Below are 24,013 nucleotides of genomic sequence, written 5' to 3' on the forward strand. Positions count from 1 at the left end.
TGATAACTACTCTTTCTCACCTAACTATAGTACCCTTGTCTCAGCTCTCTTCTGAGTGACCAAGAACTATTCAAATGATTCCCAAGCTAGCATCAGCAGTAACATGTCCTCTTCATTGGAAGATTCTGGGAAAAGTAAACTTTGGTTTAGTTCTCTAACAAGAAAGCAAGGCCATAAAATAAATACATGTCACAGTGTCAGAAAGAGTTAACTTCTACATATACATTCTCCTCAATCCTCTTCAAATACCCCCTACTCTCAGCGACAGGCAGATCTGGTGACAAGAAAGACTCTGGAGGCTTCTGGCATGGTTTCTGAAGGATGTGGAGGGAAAAGTGACATTCATTCTCTGGAAGGGATGCTGGAAGTGCCGAAGGATCTGTGCTTGGAGGACATGTGAGAGAACGCTGAGCATGGGGTTGTGGCTTATCCCCCACATACCTGCCCAGCAGGTCAGCGTTTGCCAAGTCTCCTGAATAAAAATTTTGAAACTTTCAAAACCAGGGAAACAGGAACTGGCCTAATTACAAAATAATGATGTATCAAGTAAAAAATTAAAATTATTTTACTACAAATGGATTAAGACAAATTAACATCTGTGTTTGAACATTTATATATTTTGTTAATGAGTAGCATTTACATGTGAACAATTGTGTAATCACCTGGTGGCTTCTGAGAACACCACAAAGGAAGGATACTACGACGAAATGCCAAGTCCAAGCCCTGCTGCAGCTTGCACTTATCCAGCTGGGCTTGACTGCTGCCACAGCTTGGGCAATGGAGCTTTGGGAGAATATTGTGAAAAAACATTCAACATACACGAGAGGAAAGGAGTCAGTTTTTGACTTTGCCCTTTTTTGCAGGGAGTCGCCCTGTTGCTTCGAGGTATTTGTTAATTACTTCTTCTTGAGTGCTGGGCGAACAGGGTTGGTATTTACAGTATTCCATTGTATATTCACCCTTTCCCTGTAGAGTTGGAGAAAGAACAGTCAAGGTAAGGACACAAACAGTGAAAACTTATTTAGCAGGCCACATCCTCATCTGTGAAATACATGCAGTAAGTGTGTATGACGAACCATACATCATGTACTGAGGCACATACATATGAGATACAAACTCACACAGTATCTGGACGTTGTTCCTGTGAACAAGACTTTAAGATCACCTGTGGTTCCTACCATATGAGTGTGACAATTCTGCTTCAAACCTAAAAGTGACTGTGGTATTAATACCAACCCATTTGAAGGCCTACAGAAAACCAACACTTTTGTGTCATCAGATGTGGAACAGTGGATATTATGTCACACCCAGACTCACCCAATTCAAATGCATTCAAAGAGCATATAACTACAGCCATACAGATTCTAAAAAAAGGACACCTTAACTTTCTGGCGCTGCTGCAAAAAAATCTCTTCTACCTGCAGACATCCATAATTTGAGGCGCATGCCTAAACTTTTCTAGCCTGTAAATTTAATACCTTTACTGATACCAACCACTTTGTATCGCTTACAACTCTGAATCTCTTCTATCCTCAAAGCATGAAAGAATTTTCTGGCCAGAAATGACACAGCTAATGACAGCTATGCTACTCAAAAAGCTACAGTTAACGTAACAGCAAAACCTCTAAGCTTATTTTCTGATTCTGCACTTGATTCTTATTGCTTTTACTGTTGCATACACTGTGTACAATGATGCAAATTAGCATACTTATTTACAGAAATAAACACGTTTTAGCAGAAAGTCCAGTGAGTACATACCTCTGTGCAAGATCTCAACTCAGTAGCATATCCGAACATATCATTCAGTGGCACCTAAAATCCCAAAATACTCTTCTTGTAAAAACAAGATGTTTTTCCATTAACTTTGGTTATCATCCAGTTAATCTCAATTACAATTGCAGAGTCAGCAAAATCTGGTGCTCTTTTTAAACAGCAGTGATCTAATTATCTATTTTTGTAAAATACCTCTTATTTCAACTGATTTGTATTCACAACGTTTTTCCAGCAGGAAACCCCCAAAATTCCATCAGAGTCTGAATGCCCCACATATTGAAATACCCCAGATTCAGTAGTCTGTGACAGCAAGCATGAGATTAAGCTTGAAATAACTCAAGACTGCACCTCTAAACAATTTATGAAGCAGAAGCAATGCAGTGTGTAGCCTGCCCTTAGCTAAGGCAAATGATGATTTACCTGATCACCTGCTGAGAACACACAGGTTTTTTTTGCGGAAAAAAAAAAAAAAGGAACATTGACGACAAGTAATTTGCGTTTATCTGCAATTATGATGTTAATGCAGGCAACAGCTAAAGGAAGACAGCAGACAAAAAGATCTTCCCCGAGCTCTGTGTGCCTGTATTGCTGCCCAGATTTGTTTCGGGTAGCACAGCTGGCCCATCCTGAGCAACCAGGGTGCTGTTTCTTTCTCTGCCATCATCTGACTTTAGGTCAGTAAACTGGCTTCTCTGGAGCAAAACAAATCTACAATAGGTTTACTAACACTGCACAGTACTTATCTGCTGAAAAACTAATGTCATGTTCATCCACGGAAAAACACAGCTACAAGTTTACATACATCAGACAGGAAGTAAAACAGTAAAGGGAGTTGAAAGGCAGCACAAGAAAGGAAAGGTCAGGAACCAGTAAACAACACAAACCTCAGCATAAAGAGTAAAGTAATCCTCTGCGCCATCTTGTCCTGTGATCACACCATGGCGGCGATTAATTCCAGCTATCACTGCTCCTTGGAATTCCGTGGGTGCCATCACCTCCACCGCCATAACGGGTTCAAGTATACGCACAGTGGCATTCTCCATAGCTGGAGTGGGAAAAAATAATTAAATAATCAAACATAAAAGAACAAGCCTGATGTAATTCAAGGTACCCCTGTGCATATCAAAGAGGTGTTTTATGGTTAATGTTAAGTGCTTTTCACATCAGTGGGGGAAAACAATAATCAACTATGTGAAATTTCAGCTCCCCTGCCTTTCATTCCTGAGACTGCAATGCCAGAAGGCACACAGTTTGATAAAATGTTCTTTCTGTAACTGTCTAAAAATGAAGCTGCTGGTATTTCTGTACTATAAACAGGATTTCTCCAAATAACCAAAAGAACTATTGTGCCTCCCTTAAAATTTCTATAAACTCTTGCAGATATTCTTCTCTACACAACTGTCTAAACTTTGAGTGTATCCATAGGAGACAACAGGCAAACAATGAACCTATAGAAATGAGTACATTAGATTCAGCTCCAACAATCAGGAAGCGAGCAGGACCACAGATCCAAATGACCAGATTTATACCTTGCTTCAGGGCTCCTTCTCCTGCTCTGATGAAAGAGATTTCATTGGAGTCCACCATGTGATGTGCACCATCTTCTAGGGCAAACCGCACTCCTGAGATCCTGTGCCCTGACACTAGACCTTTTTCACATGCTTCTCGGAATCCCTGTGAATAACATCTCCCAAGTTAGCAGTCTGTAGACCAAAACAAAGCCTAAAAAAAGAGCAGCATTAACAATAGCCTGCAAAAAACATTAAACTTAAAAAACGAAGCAGTAGTAACAAAAAAAAACCCACCAAAACCTTTCATGATATCTAACAGCAAACCTGCATCTACCCAATGGACCTTCTTGCTTGGTAAGATAATGGGAGAAAAAAACAGCAGGGAAAACTTCCCATTCCCAAGCATTTGAAAACTTTGTACTATCATTCATTGGCACCTCAGTTCAATATTGCTCTTTTTAAAAAACAGAAATCATGTACCAAGCTAAGGACAAGAAAAGGAAATGTCTCAGCTCAAAACTTTGCGTTGGTAAGAGACTGTACGATCAAAACCTAAAAGAATGCTCTTTACGGAAAGAACTACTCTAACCACTTAACTAAAGAACAAGAGTCTTTAAGACTGCAGGCTTTTTCAAGGATTTGGCAAAAATCTTTAAGTGTTGCGTCATGTAGCAATGAAGGAATTGTTTTGGGTGAATCCATTATTGTAAGACTTCAAGGATCATGGTAGGTACTACTTAAATTAGGACATGGCAAGTTATACAGTTTCAGAGAGACAGGCAGAGAGGAAGGCTGAAGAAGAGAGAAAAATAAAGAACATCTGGTAATTCATGTAGGAAATCCAGCTTAATTACAGTTTCCTACATAGCCGGCCTCAGAGAAGTCACAAAAAAAAGGTTACATATTTCAGGGTTAGAGATGAGAATCGTGGGGCCACAATCAGAAGCAGAAGGGGGCCATTAAAAAGCAGATTCAACAGGAGGCTTGTTTGACTGCAAGACAGGAAAGCCTACCTTCTGTATGGAGGCACTGCTGTGTAAATAGAGCAAGCACACACCACCAAAGAAAACAAACTGCAGCTTCTAAATTAAGTGGAAAACCTAGGAATGTCAGAAATGAAGAAAAACCACACAAATGTTTCTGCTTCCACTGAAGTAATGGGAAAAGCTGCGTTGCCTTGGGTAAGACAGTCACAGTAAATGCGGACTGTATAGCAGGAAAACAACCAGTATTTTTTATATGTTATACACACAGAAAAATATTTTGTACCTTTTCAACAGCAGGCACGAATTGTTTTGGAATATTTGTCCCAATGGTTCTGTCTTCAAACTCTACTTTTGTGTAGTCCTCTGGATCCAGGGGCTCAAGCACACCTATAACTTTGCCATACTGGCCTGCTCCACCAGTCTGTTTCTTATGCGTATACTCAAACCTAGAAACAAAACCGTGTTACTCATTACACAAACCAGTTTTCTACAGAAAAAAAAAGTTCCCATTCTTCATGTTGTTTTATTTTGTTTGGTTCTGTGTAAACAAAATGGCTAAACGCCATGTAACAGCAGATTAAACAGCTTGAGGCTATTTAGCACCCAAAGAGGGAGCACCAGGACTCATCTTGCAAGCGGGAAGCTGAGAGATTGCGGTGAGTTAAATCTCACAAAACACAGACTCGGCAAGCAACGCTAATAAAGCCTGCTTACCTTTAGGCGTGTGCTTTTGTTGACTTGAGTAACAAGATTCTTACTGCTGTTTCTGCACATACCTGAATTTTCCACCCACAAAGTACTTTGATGTTAAGCACAGACGCTGAACAAGGGGATAATCAGGGAAAAAGCTTGTGAACACGAACTGGCAAACGATTTTTTTAAGCGAACCTGGAGAGATGTGAATCCTCTCCAGAACATCTGCCCGCGGTCCCACCGGCTGGGCTGCCAGCGGTTCCGCCCGTGAGCACTCGGTGCGGTGCCTGGGCGGTGGAATAACTCTCGTGTGTCAGGGCTGCTCCCCGCAGCGACCAGGGCTGGAGGGGAGAGGCCAGACCCGGGCAAACCCGACCCGGCCCCGCTCCGCTCCGAGGCGCCGCGGGGGTGTGAGCCGCAGCCGGCGGGGCGGCCCCGCTCCGCCCCGGTCGCTTCCTGCGGGAGGAGGAAGCGGTTCCCCTTCGCCATGGAGCTGCCGCCGAGCCACTACTCCGCCACCCGGGCGGCGGCGCTGGCCGCCTGCTACCTCAGCTACCGGCGCGGGAGCCCCGGGCGCGGCCTGGCGCTGCGGGCCGTTCGCAGCGGCCGCAGGCAGGTGAGGGGCGGGCGGAGAGCCGGGGCAGGAAGCCGCGCCGGGCCGGAGCTCGAAGAGGGCGGCTGGCAGGTTATCTGCCTCCCGAAGGCGGGCAGGGCCGTCGCGTATCGCCTCGGAGGGGGCGGCTGGCAGGCTGCGAGCAGGGCAAGGCTGCCTCGGAAAGGCAACAGCACACACAGGCTTAATATAAGGAACCCAGTTAAAACTTACTTCGGTGTTAAGCCAAGCTGCACATTATTGGACAGAAAGACACAGCGAGCCCAAATACTGGACAAACACGTAGAATACAAGAATGGAGATGGATGAAGAGGTACTGATCAGGTGCAAATTAAACAAGTGATCTTAACATGGCAGGAAAAACTAGAATATCCTATCTCTGTATAGACCCTGTAGAGAATCACACTATTGCAGCACTTCACAGTAACTAGAATATTTTACACAATGCAAAGTCATTTCACAAAATAAATGTTCTTAATGTTTTTCTTATTTAGGACATTGATGGTGTTGGGCGTAAGTACTATCTGGAATTGGTGTTAGAAGATGTCCTTGACAAAGTGAGTTCACATGTATTTAATTAACACATTCTGTGGGCAGAAGTTGGCACTACTGGCACCTAATAAAAATGCAGCAGTTTATGCTGCTGATCCTAGATGAGGCCAGTGGACACACCAGTTAATAATACTTGACATCACGGTTCAGATTTTTCTATACCGCAAATCGGGAAGAAAAAAAAAAAAGCTAAATTTTACCATAACGGAACCCCCATTTCTTTCACCATAAAAGCCCTGAACATCTGGTACCTACCACTGTAACACAAGAAAATGTTTGAGGTATCACAGGGACATTTCAGTGTCATTCAGTTGAAAACTGCAGTTATTTGAACCCATTACTCCACCCGAAGAGCCCAAGTAACATTCTTTTGCACCACAATGATTGCCCCTTCTGTCACTGCAGAAAGAAAACTGCCCTTATAGCATATTCATAGATATACTATGAATTTAACCGTTTCTTAAATAATCAGCAAATCTGTATGGGCCAGACTTAGAGAAAAATGGCAACTACATAAAGAAAACAAAAATTTTAGAACTACAAATTACCAATATTATACGTCTATTTAATCAAATATTAATACACATAATTAACTCTGTAACAGGACAGTACTGTTAACTGCACAGCTGAGGTTCTTCATCATATGGGCAACAAAAACATTGCTCCAGATGTGCAATTCACAATTGAAGGAGAACTTAAGAACACAGATGAAGCAGATAACATATTCTACAATCGAATCAAGAGCCTGGAAAAAGAGCTTGTGGCAGAAAACATACCAGGTACAAAGAAGGGGTTTGGACAAGAAGGAAGGTTTTGAGGCAACATCTCCATCACCAGAAGCAAACCTAAGCTCAGCTGGTAGTGGTCCATGATCCCTATGGGACCCCTACTATGAAAGCCAGAGCTGAGGGGGATCGGGCCATTAGCCCTACTCTGAACACATGCTGACTCACTTTATCTTATTCACAGTGGTGTGTCAATCACAACACTAGTAGTTTTATTCACCATTTATGAAATACACAACCTCTATATGATTTATATGTGACTTCTCTTGAAAAATCACCTGCTACTGCCACCTCTTCCTTTACCAGCATACTGCTTACTGCTTGCACCTGTCCTTGGCATAGTACATCAGACACCCCCGCTCTAGTACTAGGGTCTGCTCTTACTTTAGAGCAACTGCTGCCTTGAAGACCTTATAGAATGTATATTAAGAGAAAAAAGTGGGAGAAAAACAGCGGTGATGCAGCAGCTCTTCCACAATTATAAAGAAGATCTGTGACACCCAGTGAGGAACCTAAGTGACTTTAGCACCAAACCTTACTATTAGGTGATAAGGTTCTGTTAATGGCTGCAACTCTGTGAACTTTGCTTTGTTATTTATTTTGTTTGCCAGACAACCACGGCAACACATCCCCAGAAATGGAGCCCATCCGGCTGCTAGCATGGGTTGCCTCTGGCTATGTGATATGGCAGAACTCGACTGAGAACACTAAGTTCCAACTTGCCCAAATTAAACATGTGAAGCAAGTGGTAAGTTATCATCAACGCTCTGAAAGAAAAATACCATCTATGAGCTAAGGAGTTGTGGCATGTACTGGATTACAGCTGTTAAGCAAGAAACCTCAGATGTAACTTAACTTCTCTGTCTGGTTCATTTTTAAGCCAGTGTTTAGTTTTTTTTCGACCTAATCCTTCTCTCTAACAAATCATAAATTCTTCAGTGTTTATTTAGATCACTTCTCTTCATAATTTTGCTTATAGAAGCCATGTTTTCTTGGCAAGAGCAGCATTTTACATTTGCTCAGTTAAGAAAATTGACTCTCCGCTTTAAGGTCATCACATTGATTACAGTTTTATATTACTTTCCTGCCTTCCATCTTTAATGCAGGCCAATCTGACAGTGTTCTTGCATCTGCATAATATGCATTGGAATACTGTCCTTTATATCTTGATCTACACCATGATCTAGCAATCAGTCACAGTAATACTGCTTGATGTCTCTGCAATAGCTGTGTCCAAACAAATAGCAATGGGCTGCACCTCAGATTCAGTAAAACAATCTACAGTGCTTCTGTTTGCACTACTGCAGTCTCCATCCATTTGCTAGTTCACCACAAAATGCTAATCAAGAAAGAAAGCATTGATGTAATTCCACTCTCATTATTAGCTGGTTTACTTTGTTCTCTCCAAACTTACTAATTTTTAAGTATCTGGGGGGTCGGGGGGGGGGGGGAGGTAGGGTTACAGTTAGTAGGGTTAGGATACTTCAGAGCAAAATATTTTCTGTTTTCACTTATTTCTGAGTGGTTACAAGTGAAGTGTTTATTTTGAGCAGATCTGGATCTGCCCTAAGCTAAGCAATAAAAATAACTGGAAAATCTCACTGTAGCTGTTCAAATTAAGTCAGTTACTAGCTGCCACTATCAACAGGCCTTGGAAATGTCTTGCCTGGAACAGGCTTAACTAATAAAGTGACTTGCTTTCAGAAAAGCTGTGTTAGAGCAGGTTTGGGGTTTGTTTTTAAATTAACAGAATTTAATGGTAGATTCTCCCCATTCTTCTCTATTTGGAGAACATATAAGTTAAGAATAACTCTTACAGGGATGGTCAACTTGAAATTCAAGGAAATTTAGTATGCAAACTAGGGTAAAGAAGAAGGGTTTCATATTTAGAAAACCCAGTAGATCAGGATTCTTCAGAACCGACTTTTAGAGCCCAAATGTTCTGCCACTCAGAACAGACAGTGAATTCACATGAAATTCTGAGGATGAAAGAAATGCAGAAACTCATTCTGGGAGCACTGTTTGTTAAGGTTTTGCTCCCTCTGATGGCTATCTTAAAGCAATTCACAGATGCTGCAGGGCTGTGCATGAGCAAGATTAAAAAAACCCTCTTTAACAAACCAGATGAATTTAAGGACAAGGCAGACATAAGACTATTAAAGTAAACCAGCTGCCATTTCTCTTCGATAATTTTGTTCCTTTTCTTTTCCCTGAACAACAGATACATAAAGAGCATGTTCCAGTGGCCAGTGTATGCACTGTCAGTCACACAATCACTGGTAATTTGTAGAGCCTCTTATCCTATTGACCATTTTATTTAGTATTATTTGGGTTAAATTGACATCTTCTAGAATCAGGTGTTGCCTTCACAAATGAGTTCCCGAAGCTGAGATAAATCTAGCTTCTTTAAGGGAGGAATTAGCACAGGTTCCACATTCAGTCTCCAGTGCAATTTTTGACATCACAGAAATAGAAAACAGTATCTTTTTGTTTTGTTATAGTGACTAAGCTCCATTTGCTTTATTTGTTTCATTTGGTTATCATAAAATTTCTCTGATGTATTTCAAAGAGAACTGAGTCACTTTTTTTTAAGGCAAGGGGAAGCCCCTCATTCAGCCCTTTTCATCTTGTCTTTCCAGAAAAGAAGTGATGAGTATCTTGAATTTGACTACATGATTCTACTTCACGAAATGGTGTCCCAGGTAAAGTCTTCATTTCTAAAAAGACCTTTTTAGAGCAGACAGTAATTTTCAGCTATTTCTGGGCCTTCTTGGGAATGGCAGAAGTTCAATATACTGGTCATTCATGGCTCTCTCCTCCAGGGAGGTACTACTGCCAAACTGGCCAGAGATAAAGGGAAGCAGCAGCTGCCTGCATCCAGGACTGCTTAGCTGCATTCCAGCTGGAGCTACGGAGCGCTTCTATGCTAGAGGACAGCAGTGCTGGACCAGTATAGAGAGGCATCATCTAGCCCAGCAGTTCATGGAAGAAAGCAGCAGAAACTTTGGTTCCTAAACCAGCATTTACATTGGATGCTATTCTCCATCATAATTTTGAGATCTGAGCAAGTGTTTTCATAAGAAAAATACAGAAAACTTGAAAGAGAAGTTCCCAATTGTGCAACCTCCTGTAATAAATCATCCACTGATAATAGAGATCTCACTCCCACTTACAGCCCCACTGCTTCCTACCCCACTACATTCTCAAGTCGAGGCACCTGTAGCGCTTTTAGTTCCTAAATTTTCCATGAAGAAAAGATTCCAGAGAAGCAGTAGCTAACTCACTGCAGAACAAAAGCACAGGTTTTTCATTGTGCTCTGCAGTGAAGGGCAAGTGTCCCAAAATAGCAATAGCACTAACAATAAGAGGGGAAATCCAACACAGACATGCTCAAGCTGCAAAACTTGCTGAGATGAAAGAAAAATGTAGTTGCAGAAGCATGGAGCACAACACAGGCTGAAAGAAAACTTGCAGGAGACCTTCAGATATTTGGACAGGTCACAGGACTGTGTGTTACAGTGCCTACCCTGTGCTGTTGCTTGATCAACTACTTATACTCAGGCCAGGTATGGCTGTATTGCAGCAGTAAATTCCTGTTTGGTATTGCCCAAAGTAAATACCACTTTCTACAGTGTTATTTTCTATCCACAGGAGATCATTCCCTGGCAAATGACAGTTCTCTGGCACCCACAGCATGGTGTTCAAGTGACACGGGAGAGCCGTCAGCCAAAACATGCATCGGAATAACGAACCACCCTATACAGCAATGGAAGAAGCTCAAATGCTACAATAATCGTTTGAATGGAGGCCAGATAAGTTGATGATGGTGGATACACAACCAAGGTACGAAGAAGTTAAGGACTTTGACTTCTTCCTCAGCTAAACTTTTCCTGTACATTGTGCTTTGATCTGATGATTCAAAGGGCAGTTTTCCTGCTACATAATCAAAGTCTGCATCAAAATATATTTAAATAAGCTGTGTTACCAGAAAGAATACTTACGGCACAGGGGCAGAGATGTTCTCCCTAAAGGCAACTTTTGGCTTTCCCATGGTGCAGGGGCAACCATATTCCCTTTCCATTCGCTGCAGGGGAAAATTAAATACATAATTATTCAGTTGGAACAATTTATTGGAAATCATTTTACTGACAGATCTTTTCTGACATGAGAAACTTAATCAGGGTTAACCAGGTTTTTAGGTTTGAGGTTGGAATGATTTTTGGTTTCTTGGTGTTTTTTTTAACATCACAAATTATTAACTGTCATTTTGCAGGCAACCTTGTTTAGGGCCTATACCTTTAGATACAAGAAAAGGGAACAGCATTAGTTATTTTACTCAAATTTAAGTTTTTAAAGACAAAATCCATTTTTAATTCATTCTGTCGGCGTTTCAGATACATCTATTGTGTTAGACTAAAATACAGACATCAACTTGAAAGAAACAAACAAACCACTAACTATTCCCTCCTGCCTGCATAATTTCTTATTATGGAATGACACATTTAAAACCACAGAAACAGAGTATTTCTCCTGTAGGAAACTGCCAACAATAAAATTAATTATAAGCAAAGGCTGCTAAAGCAAAGTGTAGTGCTTAATACATTTTTAATGGATTTGAACCAAAGAGTAAAAATATTCCAGGCATAAGTTTCACTGAAACAGTTTACAAGGCTTCAAAATAGAACCACTGGAGAGGAAGAATCTTCAAAAGCTAAGAAGTTAAACTCTTCCCTAAGCAGCTAGCATTCACATTAATTAGTGCTTTCTGCTGGGAAGATCTCAAAATAGCTGTCACATGATAACCCTGATTACACTAAAGCAAATGGAGTTGTACACCTCCAAACATCTTGTAAACTTGATGCCCAATTACAAAATCGGGCATAAAGACTGGCATCAGTTAGGCCATCTGCAGATAAGATTCTGGTCGCAGCCAGAAAGCAAGGAGAATTCTTGATTGGAAAACCAGCAAAAGTAGAATCCATAGAATCTGCTTCCCACATTACCTGGGCATAGATTTCCAAGTGCAGTTCCCCCATTCCAGAAACAATGGTCTCTTTGCTCTCATCATCAAAATGGGTTCTGAAAGTGGGATCTTCCTTTGTAAAGCGGCCCAGGCCTTTTGCAAATTTATCAAAGTCATTCTGAAAAACAATTACACACGCAAGAAAACATTAACTCAATATCCAGAAGTTGCACAACAAAAAGGCCTGAAATTTTTCCTATTAACTGCTTAGCACTCTGACTCTCATGAGGTTACTTTCTGAAACACAGCCACACATTTGTAACTGTATTTATCCTTCCAGCTACTTTGAGTCCATGTTTACACAGGTCAAAGATGTGCATCTTCTTTATGGCTAAGTGATATCATTTAATGCAGTCACATGCTGCGTTATCTGAATGATATATTAAGTACTTCAGATAAAACATTTGAAAACACTGCTCATTTTAGTCTGCAGTTCCATATTTAACTGCAAACCTGCATAAAATTATAAAAGCAGCAAAGGAAGGTAACTCAGTCAGAAGAAGGTTGATTCAGACTCCTCCTACCTTGTTGGAAGGCTTCATAGCTACTGAAATGACAGGATCAGGGATGTGGATTGATTCCTGCAATGGCCATAAAGGAAGAGATCACACAACTGAGTTCCACTACACTTGCTGATGTCATTTCTCCAGAACAGTTTGGTCACAAGAACCCAGGCTTACAAACAGGGTATGACTGTTTTACTTATCTACCCTGTATCTAGTATCATAGTGTAACAAAACTATGTAACTCTCCCAAGGATTACTACAAGGCTGTAACATAATGCATGCTGTACTGGCAGCCACAGTATTTGCAACACCATTTCCTAAATGTACTGGATTTCACACTGGTGAGAAGTCTGCTTCCCGAGAGATTTTGTAAATATATATAAATAAAAAAAAAAACAAACAACCCAAACTGATGTATGTAAATACATAGACAAATACATAGCTTAATCCTTTTGAGTAACAGCATCCACTTCTAACAGTTTGCTAACACTGAAATAGTATTTGATTTCAAGCATAGTAAACGGGTGTGTTATCTCTCTTGCCCATACCATGCTTCCATACACTCAGGCTTCATGAGGTATAACAAATAGTCACAAGAAGTATTTGTGGTTGTATATACATCAGAAAATATTTAGACCAAACAGATGATTACAAACATACGACAAAATCCTGGCAGATTTCAATGCATGAGGCATACAGAAGAAAAGGTGTACTCACCATGGAAATGGCAGTACTGGTTTTATCAGTGAATGTATCCCCACTAGCGCAATCTATTCCAAACAGCGCACATATGTCCCCTGCATAAACTTCATTTACATCCTTAAGAAAGATAAGTTTACTATTTAGATAACACTGAAAGGCATCTTACAACCTACACCTGGTTTTAAGAAGATACATAAATAATGTGTTAAAATGCCTGAAGTTAAGCTCCTTTGAAAATTGAAGGTTTGATAAAATGCTCTGTAAATCTTTTTTCTCTTTATTCAAAGCACAAAAAAGATACCTCAGCTTGGATGCTAACTTACTCTAGTTTAAGGGTGTGAAGCAAGCAACATAGTATGTTTCATCAGGCAGTCCTGACCCACCTATAGAGTTCGGGAATCCTGAACAGGAAAGACTGGTATTTGCAGCTGTTTTCAGAATTGTATTCAGGAATCATGTGGAAGAAAACTTTGGCATGTATTTTGCCAATCCTATTTCCCCTCTCCCAAAAATACGGAGTATGAGGATAATACCACAGCTGGCTTTCTTTACCTATCACCTCAAAGCCATTTGATAATGCTTCTCGGGCAAAGATTCTTCCACTTCAGTGGACGTAATATACTAGAGATCATTCCAGTTTCTTGCAGAGCACTATTAAGTGCTAGAGGCAAGTATGAATTAACAACAAAAGCAGAACTCTCACATGTCACATCGTTCAGAAATAGCTGAAAGGCCGGCAGCTCGTTTGGTGAGAGCAGTTCAAAAGGCAACCCATGTGGATTGTACCTCACACTCTCACCTCCATGTTGTCCGAATGCATACGGACAAGTCTCTGTACGCGCACTCTCTTCCCAGTCCTAGTGTTATATATATAATCGGATTTCTTCAGCATCCCCTGATAAGCGCGAATATAGGTTAACTGCCCAAAACGTCCAGCCTGGAATAAAAATTCATTAGAAGTCAGATATAATAATTCTGGGAGACAAAACTACTACTATTCAAAGCATCATCTGTGCTGACTGACTAAATGTTTCTGGTTTGAATTTACATACTGGATACGTAAATGAAACTTTTTTTGACATAGTCTCAGCTTTCCCTGGAATGGAACTTGGCATCTCCTGGCAATTTCTTTACTTCACCAGCTTTACCACTCCTAGATGTTCCCAGCAGAGGCGTACGCTACCTACCAATCTAGCCAGCCTATCCATATGAAATCTGAACTGCTACTCCCTAGGTAGCAAACAACTTGTTTGGTTAAAACTGTGTACTTTTTCCCCTCTGACTCTCTTGCATTCCATTGTTTTCAACTTCAAACAAAACCAGGAATTGTCTCTGAAAGTATCTGAAATAAGCCCACAAAACCCCCAAATTTTCAGGTTTTAACTAAGAAAATCATGAAATATTTGAGGGACATAACCCATTTTAAAATTTCTAAATTGGCAGTGTTCGACACATTAGTGGACTTTACGCTTGAAAGCAGTTTTTAAAAAGAAATAAAATTTAATTTAAATATAAGCTGATTTTTTTGTTTGTTTGTCTACAGAAGTTTTGGTAGTACCATCTTTTTGGACTCATTCTGTTTTCTACTGAAATCACCAACAATGAATCTGAATACCTTCCCTTCTCCTTCAAGGTTAGCACAATGAGATTACAATTTCTGCTCCACAGAACTCAGATCTTGGTAGCATGGAAAACTTGCAAGCAACTGAATAAATTAGCTAGGTAATGCTCTGGACATCCATTCTCCAGAAACTTTCAGTTTAGCCCTACTATATACACAGCAGCCAAGTGAAAAAGCAGTCACATGCACAAACAGGCACATTGAAAATACAAAGCTTTAAATGTGTGCTTTTCCCCTAAAATGAAAGGCATTTCCCAGGCATTAATGACAAGCCATCAGTAGCTTGCTGCAAGTAGAACTTGCATAAATCAACTTTTGCAGGAAATGCTTTGCTTCTCTACTGGGTTTGCTGCATTAGGAAGGAAAATGGTAACAGCTTACCTCCAGTTTAAAAGCAAGGCCTATAAAAGGTTGGGAATCATCTCGAGCAGAGTTCAAGAGGAACTTGGTTTTGTCCTCAGAATCCCTTAAAAATAGGGATGAAGAGGGGGTTTACATTGTGAAGCAAATATAGCAGTGTCCTTAAAACATAAGCCCTACCCCAGCAAGTCCCAAGGGCCTTCAGTTTCACAGGTTTATAACAGAGGCCTAAAGATGCTGACATAATGTAGCTTCCATATGCAGCTCCCATATGCTCAGAAAGCATCTCAGAGAAACTGCAGCAGATCCCTAAAAGGAGGACAAAACCATGACAAGTTTCACTAGTCCTTCGTATCATCCAACTACTTTGCCCTGAAAGCAATTAATCATACGCTCAGACACAACTCATTGGCAAGTCTGGTTTTAGAGTGAAGAAAGAGACACTGCAGTATCTCTCCTGACAATGTGAAAAAACAATGTGAAAAAACATGTGAAGTTTAGTCTATTTTGCAGGCAGACATTAGGAGCAGTGAGAGGCATAGCAGCAGGGAGGAGTCATAAACTGTATTTATAGCACCATTTCTGTTCAGCTATGATTATACTGTCTGAACAATTTGAGGACATTATGAAGACCTGATGACCGCCTCTAAGCTACGACTGAAATGTTAAGGGCAATTTACTGGCTCAAATGTTGGGTTTCATGCTATTTAATTGTGAAGGTACATCTACTTCAACTAACACATCCAAAGAATAAAATGCTCTTTACGCACTGCTGTAAGTGTGAGTTTAAGGGTTGCCATTAATTTCTAACTACCTAATCAGATAATAATTTTTCAAATTTAACAAGTAACGTGTTAAAAATACTAGCATAAACCCTCAAATGAGAGATGAGCTTCCTTAGTTTTAGCAGTTTGTGCAAAATTATGGTGGCATTACTTAATACAAATGGGAAATGATCATGGATTTTGTTAATATTGCCTGCTACATATTACACTGCTTTGAAGCCAGACTGCAAGACCCCTCCATATGCTCGCCACTATACTTACTGCTTGTTAAGGATAGCGTAGTTCTCAACCTCTGAAGGATTGGGGAGGTACTCCAGGACAGCATCCAGCAATGGCTGTACTCCTTTGTTCTTTAAAGCACTTCCCACAAGTACTGGGGTAAAGGACTTCTTCAGTGTTGCTCTTCTGATTGCAAGCTGGAAAATACCAGTGCTTTACTCTCCTCCTGCAACAACTTCAGAATTCTGATGCAGTACCAACCAAGCAGCAGTCAGATGGTCTTTCTGCTGATCATCTCTACTCCTGGAGTAAAGCGCCCACCTCCACACAGTCTCCTGTACAACCCCTAAGCAGTGCTTCTCATAAAACTTGCCCACCACAATTCTAGAGAATTCTGTGAGATTTTCTTTATCCTTCATCTTAAATCCAACTTAAAAATGAAAATGCCTAAGATAAATACCAGGATAACCTCCAAATACTCAGAAAGAGTTTCTTGATTCTCTGCTGGTAAAGTCAGGGTTCCTTATTTCTGTTTTGGATGCCTCATTCCCCCTGTTTAGCTGATGTCAGGAAACAATACATGTTTAAATTTGTGAAAGTAAAAGGAGCTGCTTCAGTATCTCCATAGTTCTTTAAACTATGGAAAACTCTTCTGAAAGAGGCAGTTAGGTAGGGAAGGGATATTTGGGTAAGTGCCATGCTGAATGAATCATCACTTTTTTATGAACGATGTTTTAAAAGCATAACTGAAGAACCTCTTCACATTCATCTACAGACCTGCTGAAGTTGCACCAAGTGTCTTGGGAATCTTTCCAGGATATCCTGGCAAACTGAGCAAGATAAACTGCATGGTAATCTCATGGTTATTCAGCACCTCTCACCAAAGCATTACACAATATTGCAAAGTATAACTGAGAACCAACAGCTTCCATAACAGTGATCGTAGATATCTTCCATGAAGGTGGACAGAAACTATATGCCCCACCACGGAATTAATTACTGAAACAGATTGCCACTTCTGTCCCACCTCTCCCTGCCACTAGAGGATGCCATCTACCTGTGCTTACCGAGGCCCCCACTCCAACCAAAAGCAGCTCCTATCATCTTTGATAAGCTAAAAGAAATGAATTCTCCTTGACAGAGCAAGTTAACCATATCATCTAACCTGGGAGTTATTTAAAGTACCCAAAGACAGATGGCTAAGCTATCTTCTTAATTAACAGAGAGAACAGTGATTCCTTAAATTTGTTGAGGTAATGACTTCACAAAAATAATACAAGGTAAAAATCCTACATCATCAATTCTGCTCATCTTGCCCATGTCTGTTCTCTAGAACATTGGAAATATGGCCGTGCTGAGGCCCAGTGTTGTTATTAGGCCACATGTTTTCAAACAAAGCAACATGACTGCAATTTGTCCTCATCAACAATTACCTCAGGGAAAAAAGTAATTTTATTTTCACATAAAGATTATAGTCACTGAGTGCCCGAATGAATACCTGGGGCACATCAGTTCCTTAAGTGCAGCATTATGGAGAGCAGCAAATTAGGTGATGCTTAAGCAGCTGATCTTCAGCAAACATCATATGCTATGACTGTGGCATCCAGGAGTGATACTTAGCATCATTTCCACAAAAAGATATTTCCAATGGAAACTTGGCTGCTGGCCACTGAAAGAAAATCCATCTTCAGGGACATATTAGTACAAATTAACCTGCATCTGCAGTACTACAGCCATTAGAGCTATAATTAATTGGCTTTCAGAACTGGGAAGCAGAGACATGCTGAATAGACAAATGTGTCTCCGTAACAGATTTTCTTTCCAGCAGGAGCTATTAAAAACAGCTTCTTGCTAAAAATCTCTCACCTCTTACAGCAATACAGTGTATTCACACCAGTACCACTCCCTCTGCCAGGTGAAGGACAGATCCTTCCAGGTATCTCAAACTGCTATTACATTTCTGTCTTTATCGAAGTAGAGAAGAGCTGCTTTGTAACAGGAATAGCTCAGGCTTCATAAAGTAACATTTCATTAATGGAATAACTAAATGTCTGGTTATCAATAAGAGGGATGTTTTCTTGGTACTTTAAAAAAAAAACTTGTGCTTTTGTCTCAAGCCAAGTTGGTATACATATTCCTGTTTATTCTTCCTGAGACTTTAATCACTAGTAGGTCAGCTAAACCAATTAAAAAATAACCCCAACCAAAACACCTCCAAAACCAAGGTTTGTAGCAAAGTTAAAATGAAATCAAAATTCAGAGGTCAGGAAGATTCAAATAACCAAACCTTAGAGGACTTGCAACACCCGTCAGCTTTGAGGGCTTGCCAGTCCTCTACCAACAGAGAGAGCAACCAACTTCCAGGCAAGCAAGCACTGCAAACCCTAACAGGGAAAGGACAACCACAGAGGCAATCAGGCACTGCTAACAAGCCAGATATTTAGAAGAGGACTTTCATTTCAAACCTATTTTTTAAAGCAGCAACCTCAGTGATCACATCTGACTCAAACTCAGCTAGCTTAGCAGGCTCCACTCAGAGAAACAGTTCATGCTTATAATGTTTATGTCTCAATTCAGCTTGTCTTCTTCAGCTCCCAGCTGTGGGCAAAGAAAAGCAAAAGGAAGTGGAAAGTGCGATGTCAGGCAGGCTCCAGGCCCCAGGGAGACTCTGTGCAACATCACTGCTCAAAACCAAGCTGTTCTATCTCCAACAGCAGCTCCCTTAGAAAAAGCCATCTGCCTGCGAGGCTCTTCACACCTCACTTTTTCATTTAATCACATCAGCAACTGCTTTCCTGCAGCAGTTTCAATTTTTGACGAATAACTATTAACAGCGGGCACTATGAGATTACTGCTTAAGTTAACTTCTGACATTAGCAAGAGGTGGTGGCAAACAGCAAGCTGCATCACAAAAATCCCCGCACTGAGCACTTAATGTGTTTTCCTCACATTAAGAGGAAAAAACAGCCATGTTTAGATCTAGCCCTTGGTATGGTTCCCCTGCACTAGTGTGTACCAAGGCACAAAGCCCAGCAGACTGCTGCATGTCAACAGCCACAGGTCATTGTCTTGAGTTACATATCCACCCCATGGGGCTGAGCAGTGAATGCAAACCAGCTTAGCACTTGTTCTGCAAGGGTACATGTCCTCAGGTTAACTTTATGCTCACGGCTCAGCAGAAGCAGGTCCACATGCAGCATAGGCTCTCTTACGCTTATGCTGGGATAGCCAAGCTTTGCACCTGTCCTGCCTAAAGCTAATACTGCAGTACCTCAAGAGGCATCATTAGTCAATGATAATCCCTAAAGAGGCTGCCATCACATGTAATGATCTGTAACAGTATGTGCAGTTTGCCAAGTCTGATACAGAACAGCCTAAGCAAAGGAACACACATTAGCCTGCTGTCCAGCCTCCCTGGAACTGCACAACAGACCTCATCCTGGACTGAACAGTGGCAGGACTTCCACAAAGACTGTGTAACCACAGCTGACCTTCCTAGGCCTCCCTGCCACCTTTTACTACATGGACATGGTCTTGAGGAAACAGCGACATCAAACTGTCACAAGAACAGGTAACTTTTAGTCTACAGCCATCTGATATTCAGAAAATGATGTTATTCATTACCTCTGTGAGCATCCTTTTTTGTTGGCATGTCTGCCACTTCATATCTGAAATATTTTAAAATTAATCATGTCCCAATTTCCCCCCACTTTCAAGAAATGTGACTCTCCTTTTTTTGAAAATTGTACTATGTCCTAGATTTATTTCCTCCAGCATTTCCAACTCAAATCATTCCAGTTTCCTTCTAATGTACTGCTCTCTTCACTTCAGAGGAACATAACCAATGCAAATACAAAACAAGGCAGGATTTCCTAGGCACAAAGACAACTTACAGCATCTCAACAACTGACTTGGTGTGGGACATGAAGTAAGTCAAAACCATCAAGCTGTAACAGAAGAAGGCAACAGAATGACAAAATTACTAGCTCTATCTTTGAGCCATTCGCTGGTCCCTGAAGGGCACACAGCAGCTCAGACTTCTCAGTGAAAAATCAAGAAATAAATCTGGAACAGGCCCTCAACAGGGAGTGAAGTGGGTGTCCACCTGTGGGAGGTGACACTCACACCAGAGAACTCAAGCAAAAATAATCTCTTCAAGACTTCAAGAACTTTTTTATTGGGAGATGAGAAAGGGAGGAAGACAGGGACAGAAAACAGTGAGGTAACAGTGCTATAGGGAGGGCCACCACAATAAAGTTACCTTTAACTCAGCAGGTGTAGGAATTTTCTCTTCCAAAAACAGCTCCCCAAGCTGATCATCTGAGTTAGCAACACATTCAATCAATTCCCGACGTCTCTCTGCAGCCTCAGCTCTAAATTCAGCTGGAATTTCATCATACCGAAGATTCTGGCTACACACACATTAAATAACATAACCACTTTAAAGGAATACCGTATGAACCAACCTTTCAATCACTAATCATTGTGATGACCTGCCTGACCAAGAAAATTCATTCTTGACATGGATATTGGTGGAGCGGTAAGAAATCACATAAGAATATCAACATGTTATCTTTGATGATTTAGCAGGTTTCTTCCCACTCATAGTAGGGAGTTTACAAGGATGCAGGGTAACCTGTTCAACAACCTCACCCACATCTTATCTTCATCCCAGAAACTCAGGCCAAACCCATGTTATCAGTTCCCGTTATAAAGCAAGTCTGCTATTTCTCAGGCTGGCAAGTGTGGCTATTCACACTACTTCAGTTAGCACACAATTTATGCCGCCACTGCCCATCACTAAACCCGACTCTGCAGAATCATTCTGCCATAACCTGAAGAGCTGAAAGGCCATATCTCAGCACTACCACAAGCCACATCCCTAACTTCCCAAAGAGCAGGCTTTTTCATCTCTGAAGAGAAACTGCAGGTAGCTGCAAAAAATGCCAGCTCTAGCTAAGAAATATGCAAGTTTCAAAACTTACCCAAGCTCACCATCAAAATATATAGCTTTTTCTTCAATGAGATCAATAATTCCTTTAAAGTTTCCCTCCAGCCCAATTGGAATCTGAACAAAAGCTGCATTGTGTTTTAACTTGGATCTGAAAAAGAGAACAAATACAAATCAGTTCAAGAAGAAAAAAAAAAGTAATTTCTATATATGTGCTCCAGATGGTCTTTGAACAACATATCGCTCCTACAAAATCACTCTCATTTCTCCTCTGGACAGTGCCAAAAATCTACCAATACTGATGAAAAATGCCCAGTTGCATTTTAACCTGAGTGACAGCCAGCCCTCTGTATCTCAATAGATATACTGAGTGACTTTCATGGGAAAGAAGGCCGTGCAAACTGGTTTCAGATAAATTACTTGATTTATGGGAGTTGCTTATCCCTTAATACATATTAATGCATTCATCTTATTTGATCATTTGATCTCACAGATCAAATTAGGCACAGAGAGACTGCAGGTAAGGAGCAAGTAAGACTTCTGTTATCCGAACTAGAAATCATCCCACCCTATGTCATCTCCCTCCTGTAAGCTGCAGTACATTTGCTACCAGGATCTAGGAAAAAATTAAAAAGCCATTTTCAAAGTGGCTCCAAATATAGTTCCATCAAAATAATAAATATCAAACCCCAAAATTTTGGTTACTGCAAGCTCAAGCTGACACTAACATTTGTTTTTCTTGAGAAAATTGAGTTATTTTACAGGTCAGATCAAGATTTCTTCTCAAATCAGGTATTACCCTCTAGTTGGCAACTACAGATCTAAAAAAACCCTTTTCAATATTCTTCCTTAACCTGCTATGTGAATACTTCAGATTTATTTCACAAATAATTTTAAATGATAAATACCTCAACTGTTGTACTGCTCTGGCTGGACGAGAGCCCTGTCTGTCCAGTTTATTGATGAATGTTAAAAATGGCACATTGTAACGTTTCATTTGCCTGTTCACTGTTATTGTCTGGCACTGAACTCCTCCAACAGCACAGAGAACCAGAATAGCTCCATCAAGAACTCGCAAAGATCTCTCCACTTCAATTGTGAAGTCCACATGCCCTGAATAAAAAAAAAAAACATTATTTACAGATGAGAAAAGATAATGAGAAACTGTTTTTTCATACAGGCAGAAAAGAGCAACAGCCAACAGAATCATTCTGCAGCTGTACAGAAAGAGTCACATTAGCTCAGCTTGAGCGACTACTGACCACAAAGACAGCACCATGTTCTATGCATACATGAAAGAACAGCAATCCCAGCATGTTCAGAACTGCCCTTACCTGGTGTGTCTATGATGTTGATGTTGATGTCTTTCCACATGGTGTATGTTGCTGCGGATTGAATTGTGATTCCACGCTGTCGCTCTAGCTCCATTGAGTCCATGACAGCTCCAACTCCATCCTTACCTTTCACCTTAAGGAATAATAATAAAAATAAAGTACTAAAACCAAAAAGGGGCTGGGGGAAATTCAGTCCAAGAGTTTACCAATAACCTTGCACATGCTAGAGTGATGCTTTCTATACTGAGCATCATCTTTCATGCAGTGAAGCAGATATGCCAACAGTTCTTGAGCTACAAGCAAGTCTTTTTCTTCAGCTCCATCTACAACTTTAATGTATTTGCCTTTTATGAGGTTCATTCCTGAAAAAGCTAATCAGAAGTCTGTGAAAATTATGCTTTACTGTGAATTTGACACAGTAACATACCTGAAGCTAAAGATTACCTCACTATGCACTGTTTCTCACAGCTATATTATCTCTTTGGCTATATCAAAAGAAAAACATATCTTCAATCATTTAATTATCGTGGAGATGGTAAAGAAGTAAAGTCTTGAAATGAGATTAGAAGTATTCTGAAAGAGTGAGGACACTGCAGTAAAGGAGAGATTTCTTTTTATCCCCTTGCCCTCCTGTTATACACTCGGCCCTGGCAGGGTGTCTCTGGAGTCTTCTGAAAACCAACCTCATGCATCTGTGCAATCCTGCCCGTATAGAAAAGAATTCTCTCCGTTAATGTCGTCTTCCCTGAGTCGATGTGGGCTGAGATCCCAATGTTCCGGATCCTCTCATTGGGAAGGAATCCTGAAGAACAGTGCCTACAGGAGCTCAGGAGAAACTGAAAGGCAAGAAAATATTGTTGGTTTAGCTAGGAACAGATCGAACACAAACCACTGCATCAATAAATAAACCTCAGTCAACTGCCTTTCTATGGCTTCTGGCCAATCTACTATCAATGGGTCATTTGGAGCAAAACAGCCTTTCCAAGCTCCCACAGGGCCACCTCTAAGCTCCGCACCACACTCGAAGAAGCCAGGTGACACCTCCACGCCAAGTCCCGTGTTTCAATCCCACTCTATTCTCGACTCCTCTGTTCCTCCTCCTGTTCCTCTGACCGACCCGCTGCATGTTTCCCTGCGGCTCATACGGTGCTTTCAGACAGGTCTGTCCTCTCCCTGTCACCATCCCTTCACCTCAGCTCCTCTCCCGCCGCCGCAGGAACGGGAGGCTGGTGCGCCCGGGCACCGGCATCTACGTCCGGCCTCTCACAGTTCGCTCGGCCCTCGCAGGCTTCACCAGGCCCCGCAGTCCCGCGTCCCCTGGCCTCCTCCGCAGGGCGCCCGTACTGTCCCGCCCCAGCCCAGCCCAGCCCAGCCCAGCCCGGCCCGCGCCGCTGCAGCTGCCGCCCCTCACGAAACGGCCGCGGCCGGTACCTGCTGCCGCCGACGCCGCTGCTGCTTCTTCAGGTGCCCCCGCGCCAGGCCCGTCCCCAGCGCCCGCAGCATGGCTCCCGACCGCCGCCGAAGTCGGCCCACACCGCTTCCGGGGCTCCACGCATGCGGAGCGGGCCCGGCAGCAGCAGGGGGCGAGAGACTCGGGGA

General features: G+C 41.5%; 2 protein-coding genes across 3 annotated transcripts; one reads left to right on the plus strand and one right to left on the minus strand.

Annotated features, from left to right (window-relative positions):
• Positions 1–547: 547 nt before the first annotated feature.
• On the minus strand, positions 548–23,994 carry GFM1 (G elongation factor mitochondrial 1). The gene is made up of 18 exons (XM_061452649.1): positions 23,846–23,994; positions 23,098–23,250; positions 22,415–22,547; positions 21,989–22,193; positions 21,115–21,231; positions 20,391–20,541; positions 16,172–16,326; positions 15,147–15,231; positions 13,944–14,081; positions 13,160–13,261; positions 12,461–12,517; positions 11,917–12,054; positions 10,915–10,997; positions 4,554–4,716; positions 3,303–3,447; positions 2,658–2,818; positions 1,759–1,812; positions 548–966 (listed from the first exon to the last, which is right to left on the minus strand). Exons 1-18 carry the CDS (start codon positions 23,915–23,917, stop codon positions 835–837), a joined length of 2,244 nt encoding a protein of 747 aa, XP_061308633.1. The 5' UTR covers positions 23,918–23,994; the 3' UTR covers positions 548–834.
• Positions 5,385–12,800, plus strand: LXN (latexin). Of its 2 annotated transcripts, XR_009743198.1 has the most exons (7): positions 5,385–5,579; positions 6,071–6,133; positions 6,733–6,907; positions 7,525–7,661; positions 9,553–9,615; positions 10,565–10,756; positions 12,217–12,800. XR_009743198.1 is itself a non-coding variant. In XM_061452663.1 (6 exons), the coding sequence occupies exons 1-6, from the start codon at positions 5,451–5,453 to the stop codon at positions 10,658–10,660; spliced, it is 663 nt and encodes a 220-aa protein (XP_061308647.1). In that variant the 5' UTR covers positions 5,385–5,450; the 3' UTR covers positions 10,661–10,892. The 2 variants fall into 2 exon arrangements, 1 of the variants encoding a protein (XP_061308647.1); XM_061452663.1 differs by lacking the exon at positions 12,217–12,800 and having other exon boundaries at positions 10,565–10,892.
• Positions 23,995–24,013: the final 19 nt, after the last annotated feature.

The sequence above is a fragment of the Pezoporus flaviventris genome, unplaced genomic scaffold, assembly GCF_033815535.1.
Source record: "Pezoporus flaviventris isolate CSIRO_AGI_PZ_B2104156 unplaced genomic scaffold, CSIRO_AGI_Pfla_v1 ptg000013l, whole genome shotgun sequence".
Lineage (NCBI taxonomy): Eukaryota > Metazoa > Chordata > Aves > Psittaciformes > Psittacidae > Pezoporus > Pezoporus flaviventris.

Bases quoted from the DNA above. Each gene is read 5' to 3' on its own strand.
- LXN (XM_061452663.1), top strand. From the start codon at position 5,451: ATGGAGCTGCCGCCGAGCCACTACTCCGCCACCCGGGCGGCGGCGCTG. The intron at 5,580-6,070 runs GTGAGGGGCGGG...TTTCTTATTTAG, and splicing joins TTCGCAGCGGCCGCAGGCAG to GACATTGATGGTGTTGGGCG. The intron at 6,908-7,524 runs GTACAAAGAAGG...TTTGTTTGCCAG, and splicing joins TGTGGCAGAAAACATACCAG to ACAACCACGGCAACACATCC.
- GFM1 (XM_061452649.1), bottom strand. From the start codon at position 23,917: ATGCTGCGGGCGCTGGGGACGGGCCTGGCGCGGGGGCACCTGAAGAAG. The intron at 21,232-21,988 runs GTATTTATCATT...TCTCTTTTTCAG, and splicing joins AGAGCAGTACAACAGTTGAG to ATCCAAGTTAAAACACAATG. The intron at 16,327-20,390 runs GTAACTTTATTG...GGTATTTTCCAG, and splicing joins CTACACCTGCTGAGTTAAAG to CTTGCAATCAGAAGAGCAAC.